The sequence below is a fragment of the Salvia miltiorrhiza genome, chromosome 1 (genome assembly GCF_028751815.1).
Source record: "Salvia miltiorrhiza cultivar Shanhuang (shh) chromosome 1, IMPLAD_Smil_shh, whole genome shotgun sequence".
Classification (NCBI taxonomy): domain Eukaryota; kingdom Viridiplantae; phylum Streptophyta; class Magnoliopsida; order Lamiales; family Lamiaceae; genus Salvia; species Salvia miltiorrhiza.
This window is the reverse complement of record NC_080387.1, coordinates 61,070,419-61,096,154: the sequence shown is the minus strand read 5'-3', so window position 1 is coordinate 61,096,154 and position 25,736 is coordinate 61,070,419. Positions and strand designations below refer to the sequence as shown.

At 34.5% G+C, this 25,736-nt stretch overlaps 5 protein-coding genes and 1 long non-coding RNA gene across 13 annotated transcripts in view; 1 reads left to right on the top strand and 5 right to left on the bottom strand.

Annotated features, from left to right (window-relative positions):
* The window catches only part of LOC131001121 (outer envelope pore protein 16-3, chloroplastic/mitochondrial), an 89,531-nt gene extending 70,739 nt beyond the window's left edge, over positions 1–18,792 (bottom strand). Inside the window, exon 1 of the mRNA XM_057927395.1 lies at positions 18,782–18,792. The gene's annotated coding sequence lies outside the window, so the exon portion shown is untranslated. The remainder of the gene's footprint in view (positions 1–18,781) is intronic.
* Positions 510–2,041, bottom strand: LOC131001145 (uncharacterized). Of its 5 annotated transcripts, none has more exons than XM_057927417.1 (2): positions 1,618–2,041; positions 510–1,098 (listed from the first exon to the last, which is right to left on the bottom strand). In XM_057927417.1, exon 2 carries the CDS (start codon positions 1,088–1,090, stop codon positions 668–670), a length of 423 nt encoding a protein of 140 aa, XP_057783400.1. In that variant the 5' UTR covers positions 1,091–1,098; positions 1,618–2,041; the 3' UTR covers positions 510–667. The 5 variants fall into 5 exon arrangements, with proteins under 5 accessions (XP_057783400.1, XP_057783407.1, XP_057783415.1 ...); XM_057927424.1 differs by having other exon boundaries at positions 510–1,127; positions 1,618–2,032; XM_057927432.1 differs by having other exon boundaries at positions 510–1,127; positions 1,632–2,032.
* LOC131001104 (mitochondrial carnitine/acylcarnitine carrier-like protein) lies at positions 5,895–9,253 on the top strand. 3 transcript variants are annotated; one of them, XM_057927344.1, is made up of 4 exons: positions 5,945–6,780; positions 7,517–7,613; positions 7,838–8,236; positions 8,565–9,253. In XM_057927344.1, the coding sequence occupies exons 3-4, from the start codon at positions 7,845–7,847 to the stop codon at positions 9,103–9,105; spliced, it is 933 nt and encodes a 310-aa protein (XP_057783327.1). In that variant the 5' UTR covers positions 5,945–6,780; positions 7,517–7,613; positions 7,838–7,844; the 3' UTR covers positions 9,106–9,253. The 3 variants fall into 3 exon arrangements, with proteins under 3 accessions (XP_057783310.1, XP_057783327.1, XP_057783319.1); XM_057927336.1 differs by having other exon boundaries at positions 7,513–7,613; XM_057927327.1 differs by lacking the exon at positions 7,517–7,613 and having other exon boundaries at positions 5,895–6,780.
* On the bottom strand, positions 10,169–12,981 carry LOC131001065 (transcription termination factor MTEF18, mitochondrial-like). Its single transcript, XM_057927251.1, has 3 exons — positions 12,857–12,981; positions 10,898–12,747; positions 10,169–10,503 (listed from the first exon to the last, which is right to left on the bottom strand). Exons 1-2 carry the CDS (start codon positions 12,886–12,888, stop codon positions 11,007–11,009), a joined length of 1,773 nt encoding a protein of 590 aa, XP_057783234.1. The 5' UTR covers positions 12,889–12,981; the 3' UTR covers positions 10,169–10,503; positions 10,898–11,006.
* On the bottom strand, positions 17,216–19,505 carry LOC131001079 (myb family transcription factor PHL5). The gene is given in 8 exon segments (XM_057927274.1): positions 17,216–17,559; positions 17,561–17,638; positions 17,715–17,784; positions 17,867–17,927; positions 18,026–18,065; positions 18,140–18,216; positions 18,301–18,484; positions 18,554–19,505. Coding segments are annotated over 8 exon segments (1,134 nt in total). The 5' UTR covers positions 19,040–19,505; the 3' UTR covers positions 17,216–17,421.
* Positions 19,506–22,148: 2,643 nt separating this feature from the next.
* Positions 22,149–25,232, bottom strand: LOC131001005 (uncharacterized). 2 transcript variants are annotated; one of them, XR_009093842.1, is made up of 5 exons: positions 24,932–25,232; positions 22,915–22,985; positions 22,735–22,844; positions 22,579–22,641; positions 22,149–22,363 (listed from the first exon to the last, which is right to left on the bottom strand). It is a non-coding gene; the product is annotated as an uncharacterized LOC131001005 (long non-coding RNA). The 2 variants fall into 2 exon arrangements; XR_009093840.1 differs by having other exon boundaries at positions 22,915–25,232.
* Between the last annotated feature and the right edge of the window lie 504 nt (positions 25,233–25,736).

The following is a 25,736-nucleotide window of genomic DNA, read 5'->3' as shown; positions in this document are numbered from 1 at the left end:
TCCAAACATAGCTACTCAGAGAGGACTGGTTGGGGGTACATTGGCTCATAAACTTACCAGGTAGATAAAGAAACAGTGTAACAAAATGCAAGAAATCGCGTATACATATTATTAGAATCGAGCTTCCTTCATTCTATAGTGAGATTCATGCTGTTGAATAATAGAACTGCCAACAAAACTAAAAATGCCATACGGTTAAAAGGGTCAAATTATACCTGAATTTCATGTAGAGTCCATCCTGGTGAATTCAAACCAACCACTTCTTCTCCTCCTTCCTCTAATCAGCGTAAAATAGAATTTTGCAGGGTTCACAGTTAAATACTAACAAAACTTTTTATGGTGCTCAATATGTTGATGCATTGCTAATAGAAAGAAAATAATAACATAAGGGATAGATACTAGATAGGCAGACTAGCTATTCATATGGCAGATCAAAAGGAATTGGCTGCTCAAAGGAAAATATTTCCATAAAGAATCTTGCAAATATCTAATACCAAAAACACAAGAAAAACTCGAAGATATCTTCTCAACTAATGTAAAAACCATCAATTCAAGAATTGTTCTCAACGATATCACCAAAACCATCAAGTCAAAAGGAAAACAAAAGAAATACTGAATGGCCATTATAAGCTGCCAAAGCTTCATCTCTCGATGTGAAACGTGATCTTCATTGGCACTCAACGCCAACTTCAGCAGCCCGCCTAGGCTTATTTTTCCTTCTACTCCCGTTTGGTCTGTATCCAACAGACTTGATCAAGTCAGTAGCACTAGCTTTGGCTCCCACACCGTTTTCCTCTTTCACCGTCTCTGCATTTTCCTCTATGTGTGAAGCTCTCTTCCTCTTCCTGCCATTCTCTGCAGCAGCTTGGTTTCTCTTACTTTTACTCAATGCTGATTTCTTTGTTTCCTCCGCATCATCATCCTCCTTCTCTGTCATCACGATTTTATCCTCTTCCTCGACTTCACCTTTCAATGGCTTATGTGGCCTTCCTCTTCTCCTCATCGGCAACTTCTCATCCTCGCCACTTGCAGTATCATCATGATCAGCAACTGCAGACTGTTTCCTTCCTTTTCCTCTCCCTCTACCCATTTTGGAAACTGAACAATTTCAACAAACAACAGAAAATCTGCAGCAATGAATACATTGAACTGAGAAATAAATAACATATATCCCCATTGGTGTTTGGAATACACACAAATTTTAAAGTTCACACCAAAAAGAAAAATACTGGATAGTACAATATTAAGCTCCAAACCAGTAGCAATAACCTGATCTTGCATTCCCACAGAGCTAGACAAATGTTCACTCACTAAGAAAGTGAAAACAATCTTAGTGTTCTAAGAAGGTTGAAGTTCATTGATTAGAACTCAACACGCATAAAACCTAGCGTCCTAGTTCAGAATGAATGTAGCTAATCTATTATTATGAAAAAACAAAAATGATTAACCAGCAACAGAGCAATACCTCAAATTCTTGAAAACTACATCAGATTACAAACACCCAAAAAAAATTAATTACACCCACACCCACACACACGCTCGCACAAAAAAAAACTAATCAAACTTTTGTATACGATACATGACATTCTAAAGGGAAAAGCGAAGCGAAGGCCGTACCAAATGAAGCTGACCTCAGAAATAAAAGATGCCACTTGTATCCTTAATCAAAGGAAATATTCTAAGAATATCATCGAACCAATCAAGCAGCAAATGAAAAATCCACTAATTAGATGTACGCTTTTCTACTTGCATGAATAGTTTCGATAGTAATGGAAGTAGATAGATGAAGAGTAGATGTAAATTATGGAAGAAAAATTGATCCGACTCAGAAAACCGAATGCCCAGATCAAGAAAACATACGGGAATGAGAAAGGGATTCAGAAAATGAAGTGGGATTAAAAAAGATTAAAATTTTTCCCCCAATTGAAGGTTGAAATTAAGCTTAAGTAGTGAGTAGAGGGAGGCAAGTCTGCAACAGCAGGGAAAGAGAAAATAAGGAAATTTTGGAACAACTGTGTAGTGGGAAGAAGAGCTGTGGAAGTGCATTTATTTTATTTTAATACTAAATAAAATATATGGGTTAATTGCCATAAAATCCTTATACTTTCACATATTATCATTTTTTTTAATCTAAATATTTGGTCTGAAAAATCATTAATTCAAAAATCATTCGGAATTTTTTCACACGACATTCTTCCATCAAAATATAAGTGACACGAAATCCTACGCATAATTTTTTTTAATCTATGCATCACAATTTAGTCTAAAATTAATAAGACGTCATTTTTATCTAATGTGTCTTATGATGTTGTTTTGGCTTTAAGAATTTGAATTTCCAAATTTTAATTTCGAATTGTATAAGAATTAGGGTTCCTATTAGCATTTAGTTGGAAAAAATTGGGGATTAAAATTTTTAAAGCCAAAACAACATTATAAGGCACACTAGATAAAAAGAACGTAGTATGAATTTCGGATTAAATTGTGCTACGTAGTCACACGTAGATAAAAAAATTAAAGGTAGGATCCTGCGCCATTTATATTTTGATCAAAAAATATTGCCGTGAGAAAATCTCAAATGATTTTTCAATTCATGAATTTTTAGACCAAATTTATAGATCATGAAAAAAATGAAAATATATGAATTTTACAACAATTAATCCAAAATATATTATTATGGGTTGGGTTGTTTGGGATGGAAGGGCATATATAATAAGCAAATCACATTATCATTAATTCATTATATTATATACAAAATACATCTCTAACTTATGCTTTTATTTTTTGTTTAGTTAAATTTTTAAATAATAATTTTCCTCTTAATAGGTCGTATTTTTATATTTAATTTTATTTAGTCCTAACTTAATGACCCTTAACTAAATAACATGTCATCTATTTTTATTTAAAATAAATTTCACATCATATCTTACTTGACATAATTATTATGTAAACCCCCTATCTTTAGATCAAATACAAACTTATTTATCTTTAATTTCTTTTAAACAATGAAGCATAATTCAATTGATAAAACGCTTCATCTCCTATCAATAAATCGTGGGAATTTCAGGAAAAAAAAAAGAACAGCAAAATCTTAATGCTAAAAAATATCATGAAAAACTTCCTCCTTCGAGAAGATGTCATGGAGAATCGCACCAGATTCCCGCAATATTATTGAATTTATTGTGATGACAAGGCCTGTAGTCTGTGAAACTGACAGAATCGATCATCTACCCACCGTGGGCATGCATAACGTGCCCACCATGATGTGGCAATTGTAATTATAGTAAGATAATTTTAATTAGAGTAAAATTTATTAGTTATCTTTCCTAATTAAAATTGCCACATCAATGGTGGGCACGTTATGCTTGCCCACGGTGGGTAGGTGATCGGTTCTGGTGAAACTGAACAAAATTGATTTGGTATTTATTAAGATTGTGTTTATTTTGAATGATATGAATATGATTAACAGATAAAATATAAAATTAAATATTTAAAGGATAAAATAATTAAATAAATTAAAAATTAGTTAATCTATTAAAATAAATATTAAATCTACTAGCATAATTTTTAACCATTATCCTTTTTCCATAACAAAAAGGGCAATTAAATCCTAATGAATTTGATTGTTTCATTTGTTGCTCTACCTATATAGTTACTATATCTCACAATTTAGTATTTATATTTTACTTTTAATTTGTTCTCAAATTTAATAACTCTTATTATTTTTAATTAATAAAATTACTTTACATAATCCCATAAAATATGGATTTTTTACTTCACTTTTATAGTTTTAACACTTTCATAAAGTTGAGATCCTTACTCCACTCACGACACATTATATTTAGAGAATTCTTAATAATTTGATGATCAAGAGCTATTTCTTTACTATCACGCTTAATCAATTTAATATACATTATTTGGTTATCGTTAGAATTCAATTATAATAATTGCGATCGTTATTAAAGATCTTAAGTCGAAAGCACACATCTACCATATTTTTCATAACAAATATATTATAAAGACTGCACTAAATCGAAGCTACGCTATCTCTACCACTTTTGAAACTATTGTTGAATCTCATGATTACCCACATATGTCATATGTGAATATTCCAAATTTGATTTCTCTCCATAGGCTTTTTATTATACATAAAATTAATTGTATTTTGATTAGTTCTTTTCCAATAAAATTTTTCTCTATCAGACTAATATCAAAGTCATATAGATATACTCATTTAAATAAGAGTTTAATAGCCCCAATTCATACAGTCCCTCAAATTTTAATTAAGTGTAGCTTTGAGAATATTAAACAACCTCGGTGCAATGTAAGTGTCGTTTTTAGATTTTAATCACACTTTTTTTAGAATGACTTTAATCACACTTAATCCAAACTCTTAATAACCACAAATCACTTCTCCAGCACTTATTAACGACATTAAAATATTGAAAAGCGACTCTTAGCAAAAATCGAACGAATATTATTATCACCCAATTAGTAGAGGAGGGCAAAAACGTAATTTCCACACGCATCCATTGATACTTATAGTGACCACCAACACCCGACACTATTGTATTTGCTAAGTGAAATTTTTTTAGCTTAGAAAAAAGGAGAATGAAATTGATTACAACAACTCTCTATGAATTAAAAAGGTTTCACCGCTTGAAAATTTTCAATGACATATTGATATGTAAATTGACAAATTGATAATTTATGAATTACGCATAAAATTAAAATTTTAAAATATGGCAATATAGAATTTTTTAAATTTATTGTGATTTTACTAAAAAGTTAAAATTTTCAAAATTTAACTACATTTCAAACCTAGACCTAATCAAGCTGAAATTCATGATTAAAAAAAGTACGAAGAAATAAGCTATAATGATGCAAGTTAAGTGATGCAAAAAAAATGAAAATTTACACATCGCTCCTCACGAAAATTTGAAAATTTTAATTTCGTGATAAAATTATTACTCTATACGTCCTTATAAAATGTATTCATTTCTAAATGATAAGAGTTTTAATAAAGTAATTGAATATATTGTGAGTGGACTAAGAGTCCCACTTTATTGTGAGTGGAAAGTTTATCAAAAATAAATTGAATACATTTTATGAGGACGGAGAGAGTAATATTTAAAAATTTATATTCCCTTCATCCATAAAAATAGTTAATAATTTGTTATTTAAGTTTTTTTCTTTTTAAGATGTGAACTATTTCATCCGTCTACAAAAATATATACTAATAACCATTTTTTGTCATTCATGGACTCATCACTTTTTAATTTATGAGTCTTTTCTCTCACTAACTCTATGAGTCTCTATCTATCTTCTAGCTCAAGTAGGAAAGTTGAGGCACCCTTTGTGAGAGGTCTTGAGCTCAAATTCCGTCTGCGTGCGGGTAATTTTCTCACTTTTTGTGTGGATAGTGATTCCGCATGCGTGCGTGTAGTTTTCCTACTTTTGTGAGATGTAGAGATCTCTCACTTTTGTGTGAATAGTGAGTCCGCCTGCGTGCCGATAATTTTCCCATTTTTATGTGGTGTAGAGGTAGTTTTCTCACTTTTGTAGTAATTCTGCCTGCGTGCGAATAGTTTTCTCATTTTTGTGTGGTATAGAGGTTCCCGCCTGTGTGCGAATTGCTTATTTGATTATAAAATAATTTTTTTTATAATTCTAAAAAAAAAATCTATTCATCATTTTTTGTTCGTGAGATCTTTCTTCTATCACTAAATAAACAAATATTTTTTCTTGAAAAAATAAATTTGTGCTGTTCTCCTTTAGGATCTATTTTCGTGAGCGAATAGAGAATATTATAATATTAAAATGAATTTCTATTTTCGTGTGAGCGAATATGGTATATTATTAAAATTAAACTTCATGTGTAATTTATTAATTAACTAAAACTTTATATATTTACCACGAACAATTGAGCTCTTGTTGTTTTCATGATTCCTCTCGCTATCTCTCTATCTTTTTCCGTATTGTCCTTTTTCTTTTCGTGTGTTTCTATCTCTACACTGTTATCATACACCTCAGTTTCAATGGCAACTGAAGAGCTCAGCAAATTTGCTTTTCCTTTTCTTTTTTCTTTTTATTTGGCTTATTTTCGGTACTATGCATTATTTGTGCTTGAAGCTTAGGATTTTCTAGTGCCTATTTGCTATAAGGATTGCTGCAACTTAAATTTATGATAAATCTCAAACAAAATATGAATTTGATTATCTGAAATACATACACAGCACTAAGAAGTTGTAGGAAAATTGTGGAAGAGGAATCTGCGAAAATGGATACAATCTGTTTTTTGCTGAAAAAATTCCATGTGATTAGGTGTTGGAAGGCTGTGAGGTTGATATTGGCCCAACAACTCCGGCCGCATCTGCCTCACCCACTTTTCCTTGGCTTGCATCTCTCTCCAAATTCCCATTTTTGTCGTGTCTTAGATTTCGCTCATGTGGCCCTCCAAGATTCTTGCTTTCCATCTATATTGCATCTCTCTCTCTCTCTCTCACCAACCACCACTTGTTGCATTTTATATGTTGACATCGTCAAATTCCTACTCCATGATTCTTGCAGGCAACCACGCCCTATCTTTTGATTTTAATACGCTCTCACTGGGAACTAACTAAATTCTTTCTAGTGGGTTTTCCCTCTTAATTTAACTATCGTATCCGCGGTGTATTGTCTGTGATTTCAAATCTTATATTGCATATCATATTTAAGTGCCGAAGGGGCGTGGTCTTTTTGGCTTTGCAACACTCATCTGGGATTGAAGGGAAAGAGTAAAAGGTGAGATTTTTAGCTAATTAAGCATATCTCCAAGTTGTTTTTATTTTGCAAAGAGTGAGGGTTGGTATTGACATTAGACTGTAATTATTTATGGGTTTAGATAATGAAATGTGTATTGCATTTGTATTTTGTTTCTAGTTCTTGATGGCCTTGTGATATTTCTCAACAATAGCAAGACTGAAACTTTTAATTCTGAAAGAATGAAATGATAAATAATTGATTTGCTGATTGAAGAGGCGAATGTGTATCGTTCATTACATGGATTTTCTATGCAGTCTTAATGGGTATCTGCGTAGTAGCACAATCGTTTGCTAAGCATGCAAAAGATCGTCATTTAGAAAATTCAGCCCTTCAGCATGTCCCTTGTGGGCATAATAATGGCAACAACACATATTGTTTACAGCTCATATTGCTCAAAATTCATGTATAGATTTCAAGTCAAAGAATGAAAACGCTTACAATACTGTTCAATTTTGTGTTCGTGTAGTTGTTATATGTCTTTGTGATAGAGGACATCAATCTTTCTTTTCAAGTATTCGGAAAGACCCTTCCATTTCCTGTAAGTTAATCAGATTAGTCTGATAGCGTTATTAGGGGGATTGACAGAGTTAATAATCATTTGCTTGGTTAAATTATAATGCCTCCCAAGTTATAGGCTCGATTGAACTTGTTAATTCTCATTTGCTTTATTTTTAAAAGGTAGTTATTAACTTATTATTGTTTATTTTGAAGGCAGTTTTCTGTTTTGAAAGGCATTTAGAGAGTGGAGAAGTCCCAATTTGTTTGTTGTGGTAAACAGTTTGGTGTCTAAAGCAACTTCACAGAGAGTATTGGTAGTTATTTTTTATATCCATTTATGTGACAATGAACTTATACTTTTAACTTTGAACTCGAATAATTGTCTTCATATCTTGTGTCATCCCAAATCTTACCTACTAAGATCTTTACTTTTAACTTTAATTTAGAAGTATAGTTAACTCTCAAAATTAATTTCTCTCACTCTCAATATGTACTTGCTAAATCTGGTGTCTGATTTATCATCTCTTGTGCTACAAAGTGTGTAAATGGGGGATGTAGCTAAAGATCTAACCGCTGGGACTGTGGGAGGAGCAGCACAGTTGATATGCGGGCATCCGTTTGACACCATTAAGGTCAAGCTCCAAAGTCAACCTGTTCCACTTCCTGGACAGGCTCCAAGATATTCCGGTGCCATAGATGCCGTGAAGCAAACATTAGCTGCCGAAGGTCCAAGGGGCTTGTACAAAGGCATGGGAGCCCCACTTGCTACTGTGGCAGCCTTTAATGCAGTGCTCTTCACTGTTCGTGGCCAAATGGAGGCCTTCTTGCGGTCTTCTCCTGGTACTCCTCTTACTGTCGGCCAGCAGGTTGTTTGTGGAGCTGGAGCTGGTGTCGCTGTCTCCTTCCTGGCTTGCCCCACTGAATTGATCAAATGCAGGTTAGTCTTCGATTCTACTTGAAAAGCTTAATGTGGTGATGTTATAGATGCTACCTTAGGTGTAATATTCACATTCTATATAATTCATATGGATATGTGCAAACATGCTGGTGTATTTTACCTAGTGTAGCATACCTACAAGGAACATGTCGATAACAACCTCACACACATACACATGCTTGCGCGCCTGATTTTATATTTCTGCATATAAAACTTCATAGGCTTGTTACAGTATTGATGTTCTTCTTGGGACATGCTAAATTTTACTTGTAATGCTAAAGATTATGATTTTCATCCAATCACTGTCACAACAATCACACGAATGTAGATTACAAGCCCAGAGTTCGATAGCAACTTCTGGGCCGGCAGTTCCTTCTGGGCCGGGTGTTCCTTCCGTGTCAGCTGCTGCTGTTGCTGTCAAATATGGCGGGCCCATGGATGTGGCAAGACACGTTCTTCGGTCAGAAGGAGGCGCGCGGGGTCTGTTCAAGGGGTTGCTCCCAACCTTTGCGCGTGAAATTCCTGGAAACGCAGCTATGTTTGGCGTGTATGAAGGACTAAAGCAGTATCTTGCAGGAGGGCAGGACACTTCTAGTTTGGGAAGAGGTTCACTAATACTGGCTGGAGGGTTAGCCGGAGCTTCGTTCTGGGGCTCTGTTTATCCGACAGATGTTGTCAAGAGTGTGCTGCAAGTCGACGACTACAAGAACCCCAAGTATTCGGGCTCTGTCGATGCATTCAGAAAGATATTGAAGTCGGAAGGGGTGAAGGGCCTGTACAAGGGATTCGGGCCTGCAATGGCCCGAAGTATTCCTGCAAATGCTGCTTGCTTCTTGGCATATGAAGTTACTAGGTCTAGTTTAGGATGATTACCACTTATATCTTGCTTCAACTTTCCAATTGAAAATGTGAATATTTCATAGCAGAGAAGAGCCATAATCATTTCCATATTGGCACTTCTTAAATTGCTCTCGTTTTATCATAATCAAATATTGAGTTGGAATTTTCTATCATCAATTCAAACTACATGCATGGTGTGATAGTATTGTACTTCATCTGTGAATAATTGTGATCATATATGAACTACGAAATTCAAATATGATAGAGAAATGAAAATTTAACGTGAAATGCGACTGAAATTGCATAGTGTTGAGTGCTATGATGGTTGATTGAGCTAAGTTGAATTTGAGTCCCAACTTTAATTCAGCTCCAACTTATAGGGGCAGACGTAGGAAAATAGTTTCGAAAAGATAAAATTGAGTACATAATTAATTGTATTTTGATTAGTTCTTTTACAATAAAAACTTCCTATCAGACTAATATCAAAGTCACATAGATATAATTAATCAATATTTAAAAGTCCCAATTCATGCACTCACTCAAATTTTAATCAAGTATACAAGCTCGGTGCAATGTAAGTGTCATTTTTAGACTTTAATCACACTTAATCCAAACTCTAATAGAATCCCACAAATCACTTCTCCAACACTTATTAATGATATTAAAATATTGAAAAACGATTCTTAATAAAAATGGAACGAATATAATTATCACATAATTAGTAGAGGAGGGCAAACAGGTAACTTCAACATGCATCCATTGAGACTCTTAGTGAGTAGAAAATATAGTAATATAGTAGTGGGCTTATGACATGCATGATGCAACATAAAATTACAGTAAGGCGGCCCGGCCCATTCCCATATCGGGCTTTGGAGACCCATCTTGTTGCTTTTTCGTTTTAAAATTAAAATAAAATGTCAAAGATCTCATGATCTTGATGCTTAGGTGAAGTATGCAGAAATTGGGGGATTTGAAATACTATTCCATTCAAACTCACAATTCACCAACTAAAATCATCCCATGAAAGCAACTTTAGACATTGTATATATAAACCTAACGGCTAAGACTCATCTTCGTGTGCAGCAAAAGATATGACCAGAAAAGGAGATCAGTTTATATATGAAGCCCTGTGCAACCAGAAAACTTAACAAATGTCACTCAAATTACAAATGTCGATCGATCTTTAAATTTTTAGCAAAATCTCTATTTTTCAACAATATGAGTTGTCGTAACTATTTTACAGACATCTCTAGCTGAGAATCACTTAAAGGATAAGAACCACATATGGTGAAAATACAGAGTTCAACCAGGAGTTTCATGCAGACACCTTTCCTCAATTTGTCCTCGTTTCTCCGTACCAGCATTGGCTACGATTCTTGATGATATACAAGTATTCATAGCAAGTATTCATAGCAGGTCGAATGCTCCTATCGCAGAACGTTAGCAGAAGATCAGGTGCCCGTGCAAATATATTAAAGAAGCACATTTTGCTCACACAAACAGATGCTGATTCTGTTCTATATTTGATAACATTTTTCAAGTCTAACAGAAAGGCATTACTTCCCAACAGTGGTAAAGGTGACAAGAAATCGAGATGAAACATCCTACTAAACCAGTATTAGAATGACAGCTTGAATAACAAAGACAATGCAAGTAAGATTTCATTCAGTCACATTGCCAACAATAAGGGAAAAACGGACATCAAAGGCAGAAATCAAACAGTGAGCACATTTCCTCATCTCCATTTAGCTGTAGCTTAAGTGATAATAGCATTTTGACACTAGATGAAAATAAAATGTCACAACTTTAATTTGCATGTACCTGCACTTACGTATCGTCTGCCTCATTCAGATTTTGCAGGCGGTGAAACCATACATCTTCATGCCCGTCTGTCATATGAATCCCAATCCCAGAGCTAGTTGAAAGTAGATTATTTATTTATATGCTTTTTATTCAGACTTTTCCAAAATTCAGGCCCTCCAGCATGAGGAGTTACATAAGTTTTGATGAATTCTTCATCTGAGGTAGCCAAGAGCGTGCTCAGGGACAAACCGGGACGCGCTGCTCCTTGATCTTTAAGCCATCTGTACGTTAGAAGCCTAAGCGTCACCCTCTTAATTGTGTAAGAGAGAATTTTGGGATGAGTGAGTAAATCAGACGCCTGATAGCCCAACTCATCAAAGAAAAGACGAATCTTTGTTTCAATAACATCACGCGTCTGGTTGAGAACTTGAGGAGATATCCTGACCATCTTTATTGCCTCCTCGCAACTCACGCCATTATTCACTAAACAATTGAACCTCTCTTGAAGTTCCTCTCCTCTGCCCCGAAGCGCTTTAAGAGCCTTTTCCATATCCTTCGAATTCTCTTTGAAGCCTAGGCTTAACAGAAACTCAGTTCTCAAAGCCAAATTTTTAACAGCCCTCTTTCGAGTGTCCAGTGGTTCGACTCTCCTACCAAGGACCCATGCCTCCAACGTGAATGGATCATCGTTCACCATTTGACAGAGCTTGTTCTTGCCACAGCTCAGTAGGCTCAATATGCTCTTCACTTTTTTGAGTTCAATGGAACCCAAAAGTGCAGGGTTCGAGCAGACTATTTTACCAATATCTTGGGCAGCCATGTCAATTTCAGAGAGGAAGATGTAGGAATTATGCAAATTCTTAGTAAACTTCAAAACTGGTATTTGAGGAAACTGAAGAAAAAGAGCGTGTACATCACTCATTGTTGCTCCAAATTTCAATAATAACCCAATTATGCCAAAGGTAATCCGTCCAGAGCACTCGAGCAGAAGATCAGGATGATGCTTAAACAGTTCCCCTACTTGCTTCATACTCCAGCCCGACTTGCAGAATAAGCACATGAGCTGAAGCATGCATTTCCAATCATAAGAATCCTCCTCGCGTATATGCTCCAAAAGCCATTCATATTCAATCTCCACCTTCTTTAACATCTCCAGAAACTCAACAAATTCACCAACATTCCCCCTCAAAAGATTAGGACTTGCAGCGACAATCTTGGCAACGATAGACTGTCTCAACCCCAAATTCTCAAAATATCGGAGCTTTGGCTGCAGAGAGCCATAGTCATACCGAAACACCTCATTGGCTTCTTTGAAAATCTTCCCAATCCTATTCCTTTCAATGCCATAGTTGCACAGAACATAATAGTTCTCCAACAACAACTCATCGTCAGCCAAAAACATCAAATTCCTCGGTAGATACTGAGCATATTCGGAATGCCTCAACCCTATGCTCTCAAAGAAGGGCTCGAACTCATTAACCGGATGGTACCTCAAAAAACGTGTCACGGAATGCTTAATCTTGCTATCATCATCTATAACCACTCTCTTCATCAACCTATTGAAAAACTCAGGGGCATTCTTGCTCATGTTCTCAGCATCCATGATCCTAAAACTCCTAGTTAAATGGAAGTACTCTACCAAAGCAGATTGTGCTTCTGCTCTCACTGCACGCCCTTTTTTCCCACTCCCACCAAAATCCACACCATTTTTCAAATCAATAGAGCTCTCTGTTCCATACGACCTAACTTTTTGTGCAAGATTATGCGACCCACTAACATAAAGACTGAATTTTGATGATGTAAAATTGCTATGTGCGCATAGTAAAGAAACCCATTTGAGCAAATGGGGCGCTCTGATAATCTGTAATCTGCTCATGAATATTTATTTCACGATATTTGGAACAAAATAGAGAATTAAGGGAAAGAAAAATATTGTTTCTTTTTCAGCGAAACTAAGTCCGGAGCTGAGCTTCTCACCTTGATGGGGTTTCTTGAAGGCGTTCGGACATGGGGGTTTGAGCGTTGTACCTTTGAGAACATGTGGTGCCACTGCAGCATCCCTATGTTAGGTTGAAAAGGAGCTGTCGTTGAGGGTTTAGTAAAACCCTAATGGAAATCTTTATTTATATAAAAAGGAAAAGTTTGTGTCAAAAATTCAATTAAAATGCATAATTATCATTTGTAAATCTTAATAATTATGGAGTAGTTAATTCGTGGTTACTCACCCCGTCCTCATAAAATGTATTCAATTTATCATTATTTATTGATAAAATATATTCAAATCTAATTTTGATAAATTTTACACTCATAAGTGGAATCATTAATCTAATCACAACACATTCAATCAATTTATTAAAATTCGTGCTATTTAAAAATGAATAATCTCTTCGTCCTCTAAATAACTTCCTAGTAAGGGACGACACGAGTTTTAAGGAATAATTATTAAGTGTATTGGTAGTGAAGAAAAAATGTTATAATTAGTATTGAAAGTGGTGAAAATGTATTATAATTAGTATTGAGAATGGTGAAATATTGAAATATTATTAGCGGTGAGATAATGTATCAAAATGGGTATGAAGTTATTTGGGGGGACGAACGGAGTATATTTTATGAGGACAAGAAAAATACTCCCTCCGTCCACGAAATGAGTACTCATATTTCCTTTTTCGTCCGTCCACGAAATGAGTACCCATTTCCCTTTTTGGCAAGTGTACCCCACACAACCCTTTAATTAATACTCTCAAAAAGTGGGACCCTTAAACTATTCACACTACACTCCATACATTTCTTAAAACCCGTGCCGTCCACAAATGGGTACTCATTTCGTGGACGGAGGGAGTATTTTTTTGTTTTCAAACGGTTACATCACAACTCCTTTTTATTACTATTCTCATATATTGCACAAAACACAATTTCTTTTCTATTTATTTTACAATTTTATTACGAATACAATATTAATGGGACGAGAGAGTACTTCGCAAATGACACTTTTAATAATAGAAAATGTTAATTTTAATGTACGTAAATGATAATTTGTAAATTGTACCTTTTTAATAATTTTTTTGTATAAAAATAAATGATATATCACAGATGATATTTTCAATGAATGTAAATACTAATACTTTTAAGAGGTGGTTTTGGATACAATCGGGTGTATCGTACAATCATATTACACCTACACCTACACCCTGTCCCGCACCCTTACCCGAACCCGCGTCCTGACCTGAATTATATAAATAACATTATTATGGATGCGGGTCAACCCTATTATACAGTAAACCCAGTTGTATCCAAATTTTACGTACTTTTAATATATACAAATGATACTTTTAAATATGAAGAAAAAGAAACTTGAGAATTATGTTTCTTTTCTTATTTTATAAAAAATGGTTAAATATATATAAAAAATTAGTGTTGTTCAATCAAAAGAGCTCAGCTCATGCATTAAAGGTGCTCAAAATGCAAGCACATAGGTGGGACTCAAAGCCATTCAAGTGAGCTAGCTGTTCAGTTGGTATTAAAGCCATTCATTTAATTTTTATAAATTGAGAGAGCGCGCCATGCGCTCCATATTAGGTGGAGCGCATAAGAGTGCGTCTTTTTTAACTATTGATGTGGTGCTGGCCTACTAACGACAAAGTTTTCTTTTACGTTCAGGATTACAATCTCTTTAATTTTTTTACTATCTCGGTCCACGAAAGAATTTTCTAATTTTTCTTTTTGGGACGTCTACAAAGACTTCTTATTTATTTTTGGACTATCCACCATTATAAATATCTCATTTACCAATACTTTTCATTTTTTCATCATTCTCAAAACTAATTAAAATATAATTTCATCATTCAGTCGCTTGAAAATTGGCGAGTCGTAAGGGATGGAGAGATCAAAGCCATAAATAAGAATGATACGTGGAAGCTCGTGACACTATCGGAAGGGCACAAGGTCATTGGTGTCAAGTAGGTACATAAGGTTGAGAAGAATTCCAAAGGTGAAGTTGAAAGATATAAAGCAAGGCTCGTCATGAAAGGATTTCACCAAGTTCAGAGTCTTGCTCGGAATGACAAATCAAGTTTAAGGGGAGTGTTAGAATAAAGTAACAAACTTGATTTCTATAGATATTTTGTTAAGAGTGTTCTAGAATAGTTGAGAATGAGATGGATAAAAGAGAAAGATCTAGAATAATTGAGAATAAGTTAGAATGAAGAAGAGAAAGTTAGCACTGGATAATTTTAGAGTGTTTAAAGAATTCTAGAGAAAGTAATAGTTGAGAGAATTATAGAGGAAAGTAGGAATTATCTAGATACTACTACTAACCACTATAAATATGTAACCATGCTTTGGAATTGTAAGCAAGTAAGCAAGTAAGAAATAAAGGAAGTGAGTTGAAAGAGAAAGTGTTGAGAAAAGTTATTCCTACACATTCACGTCCACTATACATAAATTCACATATTTTCTTCTAACCTCCAAATTAAATTCTCCCATATAGTTATTTATTTACAACAAAGACCATGTACTCCTAATCTCGACCCAGTTTCTTATCATCTCAGAAAATTCTTCTAATACCTACAAATTGGATAAAATCACTCAACAAAAAACAAAAGAACTTCACAACAAAAAAATGACAAAGAGTCTAATTGAAATAATAAGTAATCTGTCTTACAAGAGGGCAAACCAATGATGTTTGCTTCATCATTTCTATGATTTCAACTGATACTCGATCAAGACAATACTCATCAGTGTAGACACTCAATTCTTTCTTATCAAGCTTGCTGGTTAATATCCAGCAAACTTCTACAAAACAAACCATACAAATCCAACATATCCAAGTCTGAAAGGCTACTTGCAATTTTATATTCTAAAGAAACACAAATAAGTAATCGAAATTGAAATAAGGTGGCCTGCAATTTTTACAAATTCGAAATTGAATTGTAAACAAGAATTCTAAATTTATAAGTAATCAAAAGATCTGAACGACACTATCTTCTCTGATTCGAGTAGACTAGAGAAAGGGTTGTCTCCCTTTTTTTTTTTTACTTTGAAATTTCTACCCACTTTGTCCGCCCAGCCAGCCGCCGCACCACGCGGCGACGTTTTCTTCATCATCGGCGGCAGCACCGCCACCTCTCTCTATCTCTCTCTCCCTTCCCGAGTCTGGTACGAAGCTCTCATCTTCTCCCCCGCTTAGATCTCTCTTGAACAAACACAAATCCGACCCAACTTCTTCCCCTTCGATCATCCGGCAAGGGGCGCTGCCTCCGACCACCAGTCGCCCAATAGCCCCCTGAATCGGGCTTGGACAACCCTAGACACCAATCGCCACTGGGTCTCCCTTCGTCTGGAATCTAAACTACTTTTGCTCGATAGAAATAAAGAAGCGAGAAAGAATGAGACGAGAAAGAGAGGTGATCGGCGGTCTCGTCATCGCCGGAAAAGAAGAGAGGCCGAGGGAGACGTCGGCGTTGGATTGAGGGAGAGGTGATCGTTGGCCTCGTAGCCGCCGGAAGAGAAGATAGGCTAAGGGAGATGTCGGCGGTGGCTGAATTGGAATTGAGGGTAGAAATTGGGGGTAAAAAAAATTACTAACATTTGACTAACAGGTTTAATTGATCGATTTTTCGGACTTCAGGGGCCTATTTGATCTAATGTCGACTATGGGGAGCAATACGCTATAGGAGCCTCTACTATAGGGGTGGATCTGCACCTTTTCCCTTTAAAAAATGCATGTGAACTTTCAGCTCCCTGACTGCTTGACATTCTAGCACAAAATACATTACTAAAATATACTGGAACTCACTTATAACGTAGACCATACACCAATAATATCCTATCACTTTGGTCCAAATTAGCACACTTGATTACATTTTTCCAGAATTGCTCAAATTCATTAGGAGATGTAGAATTTGCAATAACCTTCTTTATATTTTGATAATGATCTCATAAAGTCATTGGAAAAAAATTATCTGAGAATTTGTTCAAAATGCCACAAGTAATATTGATGTATCATAAACGGCAAAACTTATACAATAGCTTTTGTCATAGCAAGATCCTGATAAGTGATTAAGCAACCAAATGAAAGATTTCGTCTTCTCGTCACTAAAAACCCACAACCAAAATCAATTGTTTGGCGATGATGATTAACTCCTACTAACATCGCGAAAATCATCCCGTATTTATTTGTATTATATGTGGAATCAAAGATAATCACATCACCAAATACACTATATTGCCTCCTTAATCCACCCAAAAGCACCTCATAGATTTATGGTGAATGTGCAGATTATTCTTTTTCAAGTTTAATAAGTAGTTTGGACACTATTGAACACGATTCAAATCCAATGTTCAAATTCAAAAACTTGTAAATATCAAATAATGCAGCAGCTGTGTATAATCTATATGGACAAAAGAAGATGAGAGATGTAAACATGTATATATGATTCACTCAGACTCAATAGCTTGCTCTGGAGAAGCTACTTTTTTTCAATTACACTTATGCTCTGCTTCATCCATGATTGGAAATCAAGAAAATTTTTCCTCGTTCACGGCTAGCTTATCTTGGATGGAAAGACCATATCATCATCAGAGCCATCCAAGACAAAAATCTCAGGATCTGAATCAACTGTGGTGGATAAGCTATTAGGATTCAGACATTTGTTGTTTCGAGTTTCTGTGAGATTTTGTGTTAGTCATTTGTTGCTGATCGAACATCATCTTCAGCTGCTTGTTCTGTTCTTCAATCCTCAGCTGCAAGTTCCTCTGTATCTGCATCAAGAAAAGCATCAAAACTATGAGTTTCCTTTTGTTCATTTCATCATATCTTAGGAACTGTTTTAGCTACCTCTAGTTGCTCGTGGAGACGCCTCTGAACGTCGAGCTGCATCTGCAGAGCCTCCTTGAGCTGCATACCCCTGCAAAAAAATTATCTTGATTGATCAGGTTGAATAGAATATGCTGTGATGCAATTATCAGTTGTTTGCAGTAATATATTACGTTTTGATATCTATTTCTGCTGCATTATTTGTATTAGTCTTCTTCTCAGCCTTTCCAGTTGCTGCAGAATAATGAATATAAATCAGATGCAGATTTCTTCACAGACCATCAAGATTTTTGTGAGGCCTATTTAGCATATATATATATATAAATAATTACCTTCCACGGATTCTGGTGAGTATTTGGCGTTTCTGTATTTCTACAAATAAATAAGCAGAAATCATTTAAGATGGAAAAGTAAGAATGAAACTCAAGATATGAAACTTTATATACCTGCAAATGGCTCTTGACATGAAAAATGGTGAGCCCCTCAGTGTCCATCAACTTCAGCACTTGTTTCGGTGTTGCTTCTGCAACATGAATGTTGGCTAAATCCACGAGCCTCGAGTTGAATATGCAACGGAAAAACATCAGAAGAACGTGATATCACTTACTGTCGGGGCCACCAAGGCGATTCACACACTCAACAAACCGGTCATGAAGATCTTGAGTCCACCTTATTCGCGTCTTGTTTGATGAAGCTGCAGCTGCAAACGATGATGAGCTGTTTATCGGTGTGGGAGGCCTCCCAAACTGCTTCATTTGCGCGAGATGAGGTGCATATGGATTATGTGAGACCTAAATTTGGATACATATAAATCAATATATCATCATCACCGAAATGAATTGATTTCTTGAGAAACTTACTTCAAGATCATGATTTGAGTCGAATGGAGCAGAAGGGCTTCGTCTGTTTGAATCATCAAGATCACCGAGTAGCTTGTTTTTTAGGTGAAGTATCTGTTCCCTCTCAGAAAGATTGGTGAACAAGTGATTTCTATAAGATCCTTCACTTGTGGTGACCACATAGTGTTGAGTAGTAGTATGGTAATCTGCTTCGTTTCTAGCCGGTGATTCTTGAAAAAGGGTTTGGTGGAACGGGCGAGGATTCTTGGATTGCTGGGAGCAGCTCTCTGGGAGATCATACTGAGATAATCCCATGGCAATCTCAGCTGCACAGAAAGCAGCAGCAGGTGATCCGATCCGGCCTATGATGGTGGCCGATGGATTTTCGTTTTGCTGTGTGGGTTGATTTGAGCATCCCATTTGAGGAGTGTGATTTTGAGGGAAATAGTTGGGAAGTTGAGAGACAAACTCACTAGGATACCCATAGTTGTGCTGTATTTTCTTCATTTTTCCAGAACAGATTCCTATTGTGTTTGATCTTCAAGATTTATAGTGAAAGTAGCATAGGAAGTTAGAAACAGAAATCTCTGCTTCCTATTGGTCGGTTTTCCCGGGGAGACGAGCCTGCATCGAACACGTGGCAATCAGATGTAGCTAGATGAATGGTGATCAGTGTGAAATTTTCAAGAATCTGAGATGAGAGGAAAGTAGTACTCTTGTTCATGTATGCTGCAAAAATCTTGAAATATAAAGAGTGTGGTTCTTATTCCTTAACTGGATAGGCATGAACAATCATCTCATCACCTTGAAGAAAACAATGCCAAACTAGATTTTTATATCACTATTTAGTAAAGAAATTATGTGCTCCAACTTTGTCCAATCCATCAACCTATTTAAAAAAAAACTTTGTTTTACTCTCTCTCTCATGGATATATGATTCTCAAATTATTTTTTGGCATCTTTAACTAATTATTTCACATGGAATACTGCAGGGACCAGGGTATATATTCAATATCTAGAGTACTTGATTATTCTTAGCCTGCAAAAATTAACAAAAAAAAAATATGTATATTGCTAGTGAGTATTGCCTAACAACAACTTGAATCTATCAAAATTCTGACCTAAATTTAATAACCAGAAAAGGCTCCAAAAAAAAAGCATTGTTTTATGGGAATATATAATATATCAGCAGCAAATCTGTATTCTGCACTCAAGATTTTGTACAAAGATTCTGGTTACCTTTTTCACATACGATTACACTAGCTAAAATTAAAAAATGCCTCTATTAGAATTTAGACAACTTGTTATCTCAGGTAAATTTTGATTTAATGCATGCATGGGCTCACTTAATTAATTTCTTTATTAATGACATCTTTTATTCACGTTTCTACCTAGTACAAGATCTTTCTAAGTCTAATCAGACAAACAAATGTATCCAAACATGTATTCATACATTGCATCCAATGATGCAGACTTAAATTACAAGAAAACGCCGTTTAATTCGCATCCAACAACATACAGCTCATATTTTGTGACAGCTTAGAATTATATTTATATTTCCTTTGTATAGTAAATACCGCAAGTAATTTAATATATAGTGCACATTTTTAAATTTTTTTTCCAAGAAAAGAAATTCTTGAAAAGTTTGAAATTGTTCTTGCATAAATCAAAGCTAGCTATGGATGGTTTTGAATAAATAAAAGAATCTGATGGCGGCGGCAAGGGAATCATGAGCTTTCATCAGAAGTCAAAAAAGTTTCCTTCTTTAATCTCAAAGAATTCGATCGGCAACGAGGCACGTTTAGACGTGGTAATGAAACACGATGTGTAACATAAAAATCGAGTCAATGAGGAATGATGGTAAAAAGGTACTGTCCAAACCATATATGAAAACAACCCTAAACATTCTATTTCGACAAACTGTAACTTTTGTATGCAAGAATGTATGTACACTAACTTATAAATATCTAGATTGACAAGTGACAATCATTTTCAGTTCTTCGATTATGAAGATCTACAGTGAATGCATCACATGAGTTTGAATCTCATAAGGAACAAAAATTTCATATTTTTTAGTGCAATGTATTTTATTGCAATGAATGGAATGCAATGACAACTTTCTATATTCGGTATAGTGTTCTCATGGTCTCACGTAGGGCTGGTAAATCGTGCGCGTCGGATCGTTATCGGTTCGACCTGATATCGACATGAACACGAACACGAACACGAGCCCGACACAAATACAATAACAATACGATTTGAATCGTGTTGACACGATACGATAACGACACGATCTGATTAAAACTTGATTAAACACGAAACCTTAAAGGTTAAAGTGTAGAAAGAATTAAAATTTTAAAATAAATATTTAATAAAAATAATACTATTAACTCTATCAGGTGACACGAACTCGATACGAAATTATCAGGTCGATACAATAAGGACACGAACCTGATAAGGCTTGACACTAACCCATTAATTTCGTGCGATTTCGTATCGTACTTTTGTGTCGTGTCGAAAATTGACAGCCCTAGTCACGTTCAGTAATTTTTTCGTACGTAACAACACTATACTGAACGTAGAAAGTTGTTGCATTTGCTATGAAATTAAATTAATTGCACTAAAAAAATAATGAAATGTTCATCCATCATGAAATTCAAATTTAGGTGATACATTCACTGTAAATTTTTACAATGGCAGTAAATAGTTCTCACATATTCACAATATAAGATATGAAACTCCTTCTTCTATATATATGTGTTTGTTCTCACATATTCACAATATAAGATATGAAACTCCTTCTTCTGTATATATGTGTTTGTTGACATACGGATGTCATAAGTTGGAATGAAGAAATATAATGATTCAATTAAAGACGTACTCCGTAAATTCAAGATTTTGCAACGTTGTCACCTATTCAAATATTTTGATTAAAAATATATATATATATATATATATATATTCTTATAACCATGCAAGTAGCAACCATTGATTCTTAAATTGGCATGCATGACAAAAAAAATTGAAATTTGGAAAATGGATAAGATGTGGAAAATAGATAAAGAAAAGGTCCAAGAATATAATATCAATGACTTTTCAGAACTTTGGTACTGCAAAAAACATGCATGGTTATTCATGAATAGAAAAGACATTTTGCCAGTTAGGCCACAATATAAAAACTTAATTATATTGTCTCTTAGATTCACTACTACAAAAAAGCTCATAGACTACAGTTTAACACCGTAGTCTATGTGATTTAATAACCGTAGTGATAGATGGTGTAGTCTATTCCCATCAATATAGACTACAGTTTTATAATTGTAGTCTATAGTTACTTAAGACTACATTTTTAAACGCACATATACTACGTGTGGAAAGCGTAGTCTATGTGTAATCATATACTACAAGTGGAAACTGTAGTTAATTCTGTTCGAAATTGTACTGTATTGGAAGAATAGACTACGGTTTGTCAACTAGAAATGGTAGTCTATAGTATTTAAAGACTACACTTTTAGTGATCTTACTCTACGCCTATTGTCGTAGTGGTTGGCTATCGTCAACTAAAAATTATTGTTATTTTATTTAAAATTAACAAAAAATGAAATACAAATATTGATACACTAAAAAATTATAATTGTCATATATAATTTCACAATATTTCATATTCTGTTAATGTACACTGAAATGAAGCTAAGAACGACAAGAGATTAAATATACAAAACAAAGAGTACAATATTTTTTTTCAAAACAATATCTAGTAGTCTATTGTTGAAGAATCTTCATGGAAAATTCAGCAAAAGTCTCCTGTTTTTGCTTCATTTCCAGCATATCCTGGCACAAAATTAAAACAAGATTTGACATGAAAACATATAAAACAATCATGTCAACAAAGCATTTCTTACATTTCAAACAAAATTCCAGCTAATTGCAACATATATTATTTCAAAAGTATATTTCTTTCATTAAAATCAATAGACCAAATAAACATATACTAGTATATCTATAACACAAATCCATATTAGTAAACCAAAGTTGTAGAATATTACCTCTACTTTTTATATGTGACTAAGAATGAGATTCACCCACTCAACACGAACTTCATCAATATCCTATTTAGAATAACTCTGATTGTTAAACTATAAAAGATAAACTATTGTTTTATATGAAAAACGTATAATTGAGAATTAAGACAAATTACTTACATGTGAATGTATAGGCAAAAGCGACCATTCTTCATAAGCTCTTCAATAATTTCTTTCATGTAACGCATCTTGAAAAATCCACATTGCTTGAAATCAAGTTGTCTTGGAGACTACGTAAAAGTTATAAGGGTTAGTACGTAAAAGATTATAATTACATACAAAAAATATATTTCTCATTACCTTTATAATATCCCAAATAGGTTGTTTTTTTATCTCTTTTCTCCAATTTGGCATTGAATATAAAAATAGCCCTTTCAACAAAAAACAAAAGTTATTCATCCAATAAAAAACTCAGTTATCCATTCAATAAAAAATATGGAACCACAGATGGGTGACCGAAGACCAGCATTAGGTACAAGGTGAACCGAAGAGAGAGCTAAGGCAACCCTCTGAACAGATGATATGATGTTGCGCACATATTATCGGGCCATTGATGCAACAGTCTCTTGCATGAGGCTTTCGAATGCAAACTGAAAAGCAATCGTTCATCCAAAATATTGACTCTTCATGCAATAAACAAACGGAATGACCATAGCTACAAAAGAGCACTCACCTTGCAGCAACAAAGATGAATTATGCGGAAACAAATGAGGCATCAATATGAGCAAATATAAGTTTAGCATATCAATGAAATATTCATGATTGTGAGTGGAATTGCCCAAAAAATACAATTACATGACAACACTGATAGCATGCATACAATAAGTCAATTGAAAATTGCACCTTCAGTTACTCATTGCATATAATCTACATATAAATTACTCAACTTGTGAGAAAAGCCAAAGATCAAGAAGTCAAGACTAACAAACTCAACTTCCACCACTCATGAATATATATATACAAAATTAGATATTCTAAACTTATATGATTTTCAAGATAGATAGCCTTAAAATATCCATCTCTGAAACAATATAGACTCTCTGCTCTCTCTCTGTTATGAACATATCTAGACCACCAGTCCTAATAAATATTATTTGGAGAACTAATCTATGTTAATATGGCGATCTACATGTTCAATGCAAAATATTAACTACAGATTTTTACAAATTTACTGCTCAGATTCACTAACTATCCGGAAAAAAACTCAACAAATAAAACAAATCTTCCCTTAAACAAAGCATTATATCCACTAATACTTTTAAGTAGTTTGAGTCTATTAACAAGTCGATGATCCTTTATATTACAACAAAACTTTGAATACTATTTAGCATAAACAAATCATCTGCACCAAATTTCGATGAATCAATGAGAAGCTTAGTGTTTTCCTATGTCATAATTTTCATAAGGATAGATGGTTCCATCTAGAAATAATCAAAGAGAAAGCTTAGATCAAAGCTTAAGCAGCAGATAAGAAACAGTAAAAGCAGAGCACCAGGTAAATATAATTCAATGTTAAATAATCTTTATCAATCCAACATGATTCAAATATATATTCAATCCTAGAAGCTTAACAGATGACGTTCGACATTCTTTGACCACATCGAGGAGGCTATTCTCATTTTGTTAGCAAATATATTTTGATTCACACCCATGTATCTCAAATTGCCAGGGTACACCCTGGACAATTTTAAGCGAACCATTCTGGCTTCAGGTGACAGGTACAATATATATACAAAGGTGACAAATTCAGATTTTTCTACATTGGCTATAAAGATAACCTCAAGATTAGCACCCACCCGTACTCCCTTGCATAAACTACAAGAACACATGATTCCAACATGTTTTAACGAACAATATCAAGATAAAAGAACTGGTAATTGAGATAGATATCCCTAATCCTTGAGCATAAACAAGTTAACGCAAATAAGTGCATGACTACAAAGCCACACTCGCATTTGTCCTTGCCATCATTTTCACTAAAAAAGTGATGTAAGCAAGAGATAAACAAGTATTCCAAGTCATTAAAACTAATAACTTGTTTATACGCAAAGTGGTGTAAGCAAGAGTTAAAGATGATATAAACAAATCATCCTTTGCGTATTTAACATCTACAATCCTAAAAGATGATACTTATTTTTTTAAAAGGAAATAATGATATAATAACAACAATTAAGTGATACTGACAATTTTTTAGTGCAGAACATATGAAGTTATGTAACAAATACATTCTTACATGCCTAAAAATCAATTAATGATGGCGAGAATGATATGACAGTGCAGATTAAATCAATTCAGGGCGGTGGCGTGGCGACTCAACTGATTCAAGGCGGAGGCGGCAGCCGAGCAGGGCGGTGAGAGCGGCGATGACATTCGAGCAGGGCTGTTGCAGCACTGCGACCACTGAATTGGTGAAGCGGATGACGGCAGGTGGCGACTAAACTGGTTCAAGGCGGAGGCAGAGGCGCCGAGCAGGGGTGACAGCGGCGATGACAGCTGAGCAGGGGGCGTGGCGCAGTGATAGAGGCATGAGAGAGACGACGGGTTTTAGGGAGAATGACGGCGGTTGAGTGAGAGACGTGCAAGGCTAGGGTTGGAGTGGAAGGCCGTGGGAATTGTGTTTGAACTGTCATAGCATTTTTTTTAAGAGTGAACTGTCATAGCATTTTTAATATAATTCAAGTATTTAATAAAATTTTATTATAAAGAGAAAGAAAAAAGCGAACCTAAAACCCTTGAGAGTATAAACATAATTAATGACAATACAAAATACCCTAAAAAATAAAATACTTTATTTTTAATATTATTTTAGAATTAAATGCAATGTAATTTATTTATATTTAAATAATTTTAAATAAAAATTATTTTTTAGAATTTAAAATAAAAATATTGATCATTTTTAATTTTTTAAAATAACATGTTTAACGGCATTAAATTTTCACTACATTTTTTAAAAGTTAATAGACTACAAATCTAGTTACGTAGTCAAAACTCGCATATACACTACAATTTTAAGAGCAACTGTAGACAAAAGTGAAGTTACATACCATTTACTATGCTTTAAAAAACTACTGTAGTCAAAACTTTGTACACAACAAAGAATACACTACGAGAATTCATAAACT

Coding starts and splice junctions, on each gene's coding strand:
- LOC131001065 (XM_057927251.1), bottom strand. CDS start 12,888: ATGTCCGAACGCCTTCAAGAAACCCCATCAAG. Junction 12,748..12,856: donor CTTCAAGAAACCCCATCAAG/GTGAGAAGCTCA, acceptor ATTCATGAGCAG/ATTACAGATTATCAGAGCGC.
- LOC131001104 (XM_057927327.1), top strand. CDS start 7,845: ATGGGGGATGTAGCTAAAGATCTAACCGCTGGGACTGTGGGAGGAGCA. Junction 8,237..8,564: donor ACTGAATTGATCAAATGCAG/GTTAGTCTTCGA, acceptor ACACGAATGTAG/ATTACAAGCCCAGAGTTCGA.
- LOC131001145 (XM_057927417.1), bottom strand. CDS start 1,090: ATGGGTAGAGGGAGAGGAAAAGGAAGGAAACAGTCTGCAGTTGCTGAT.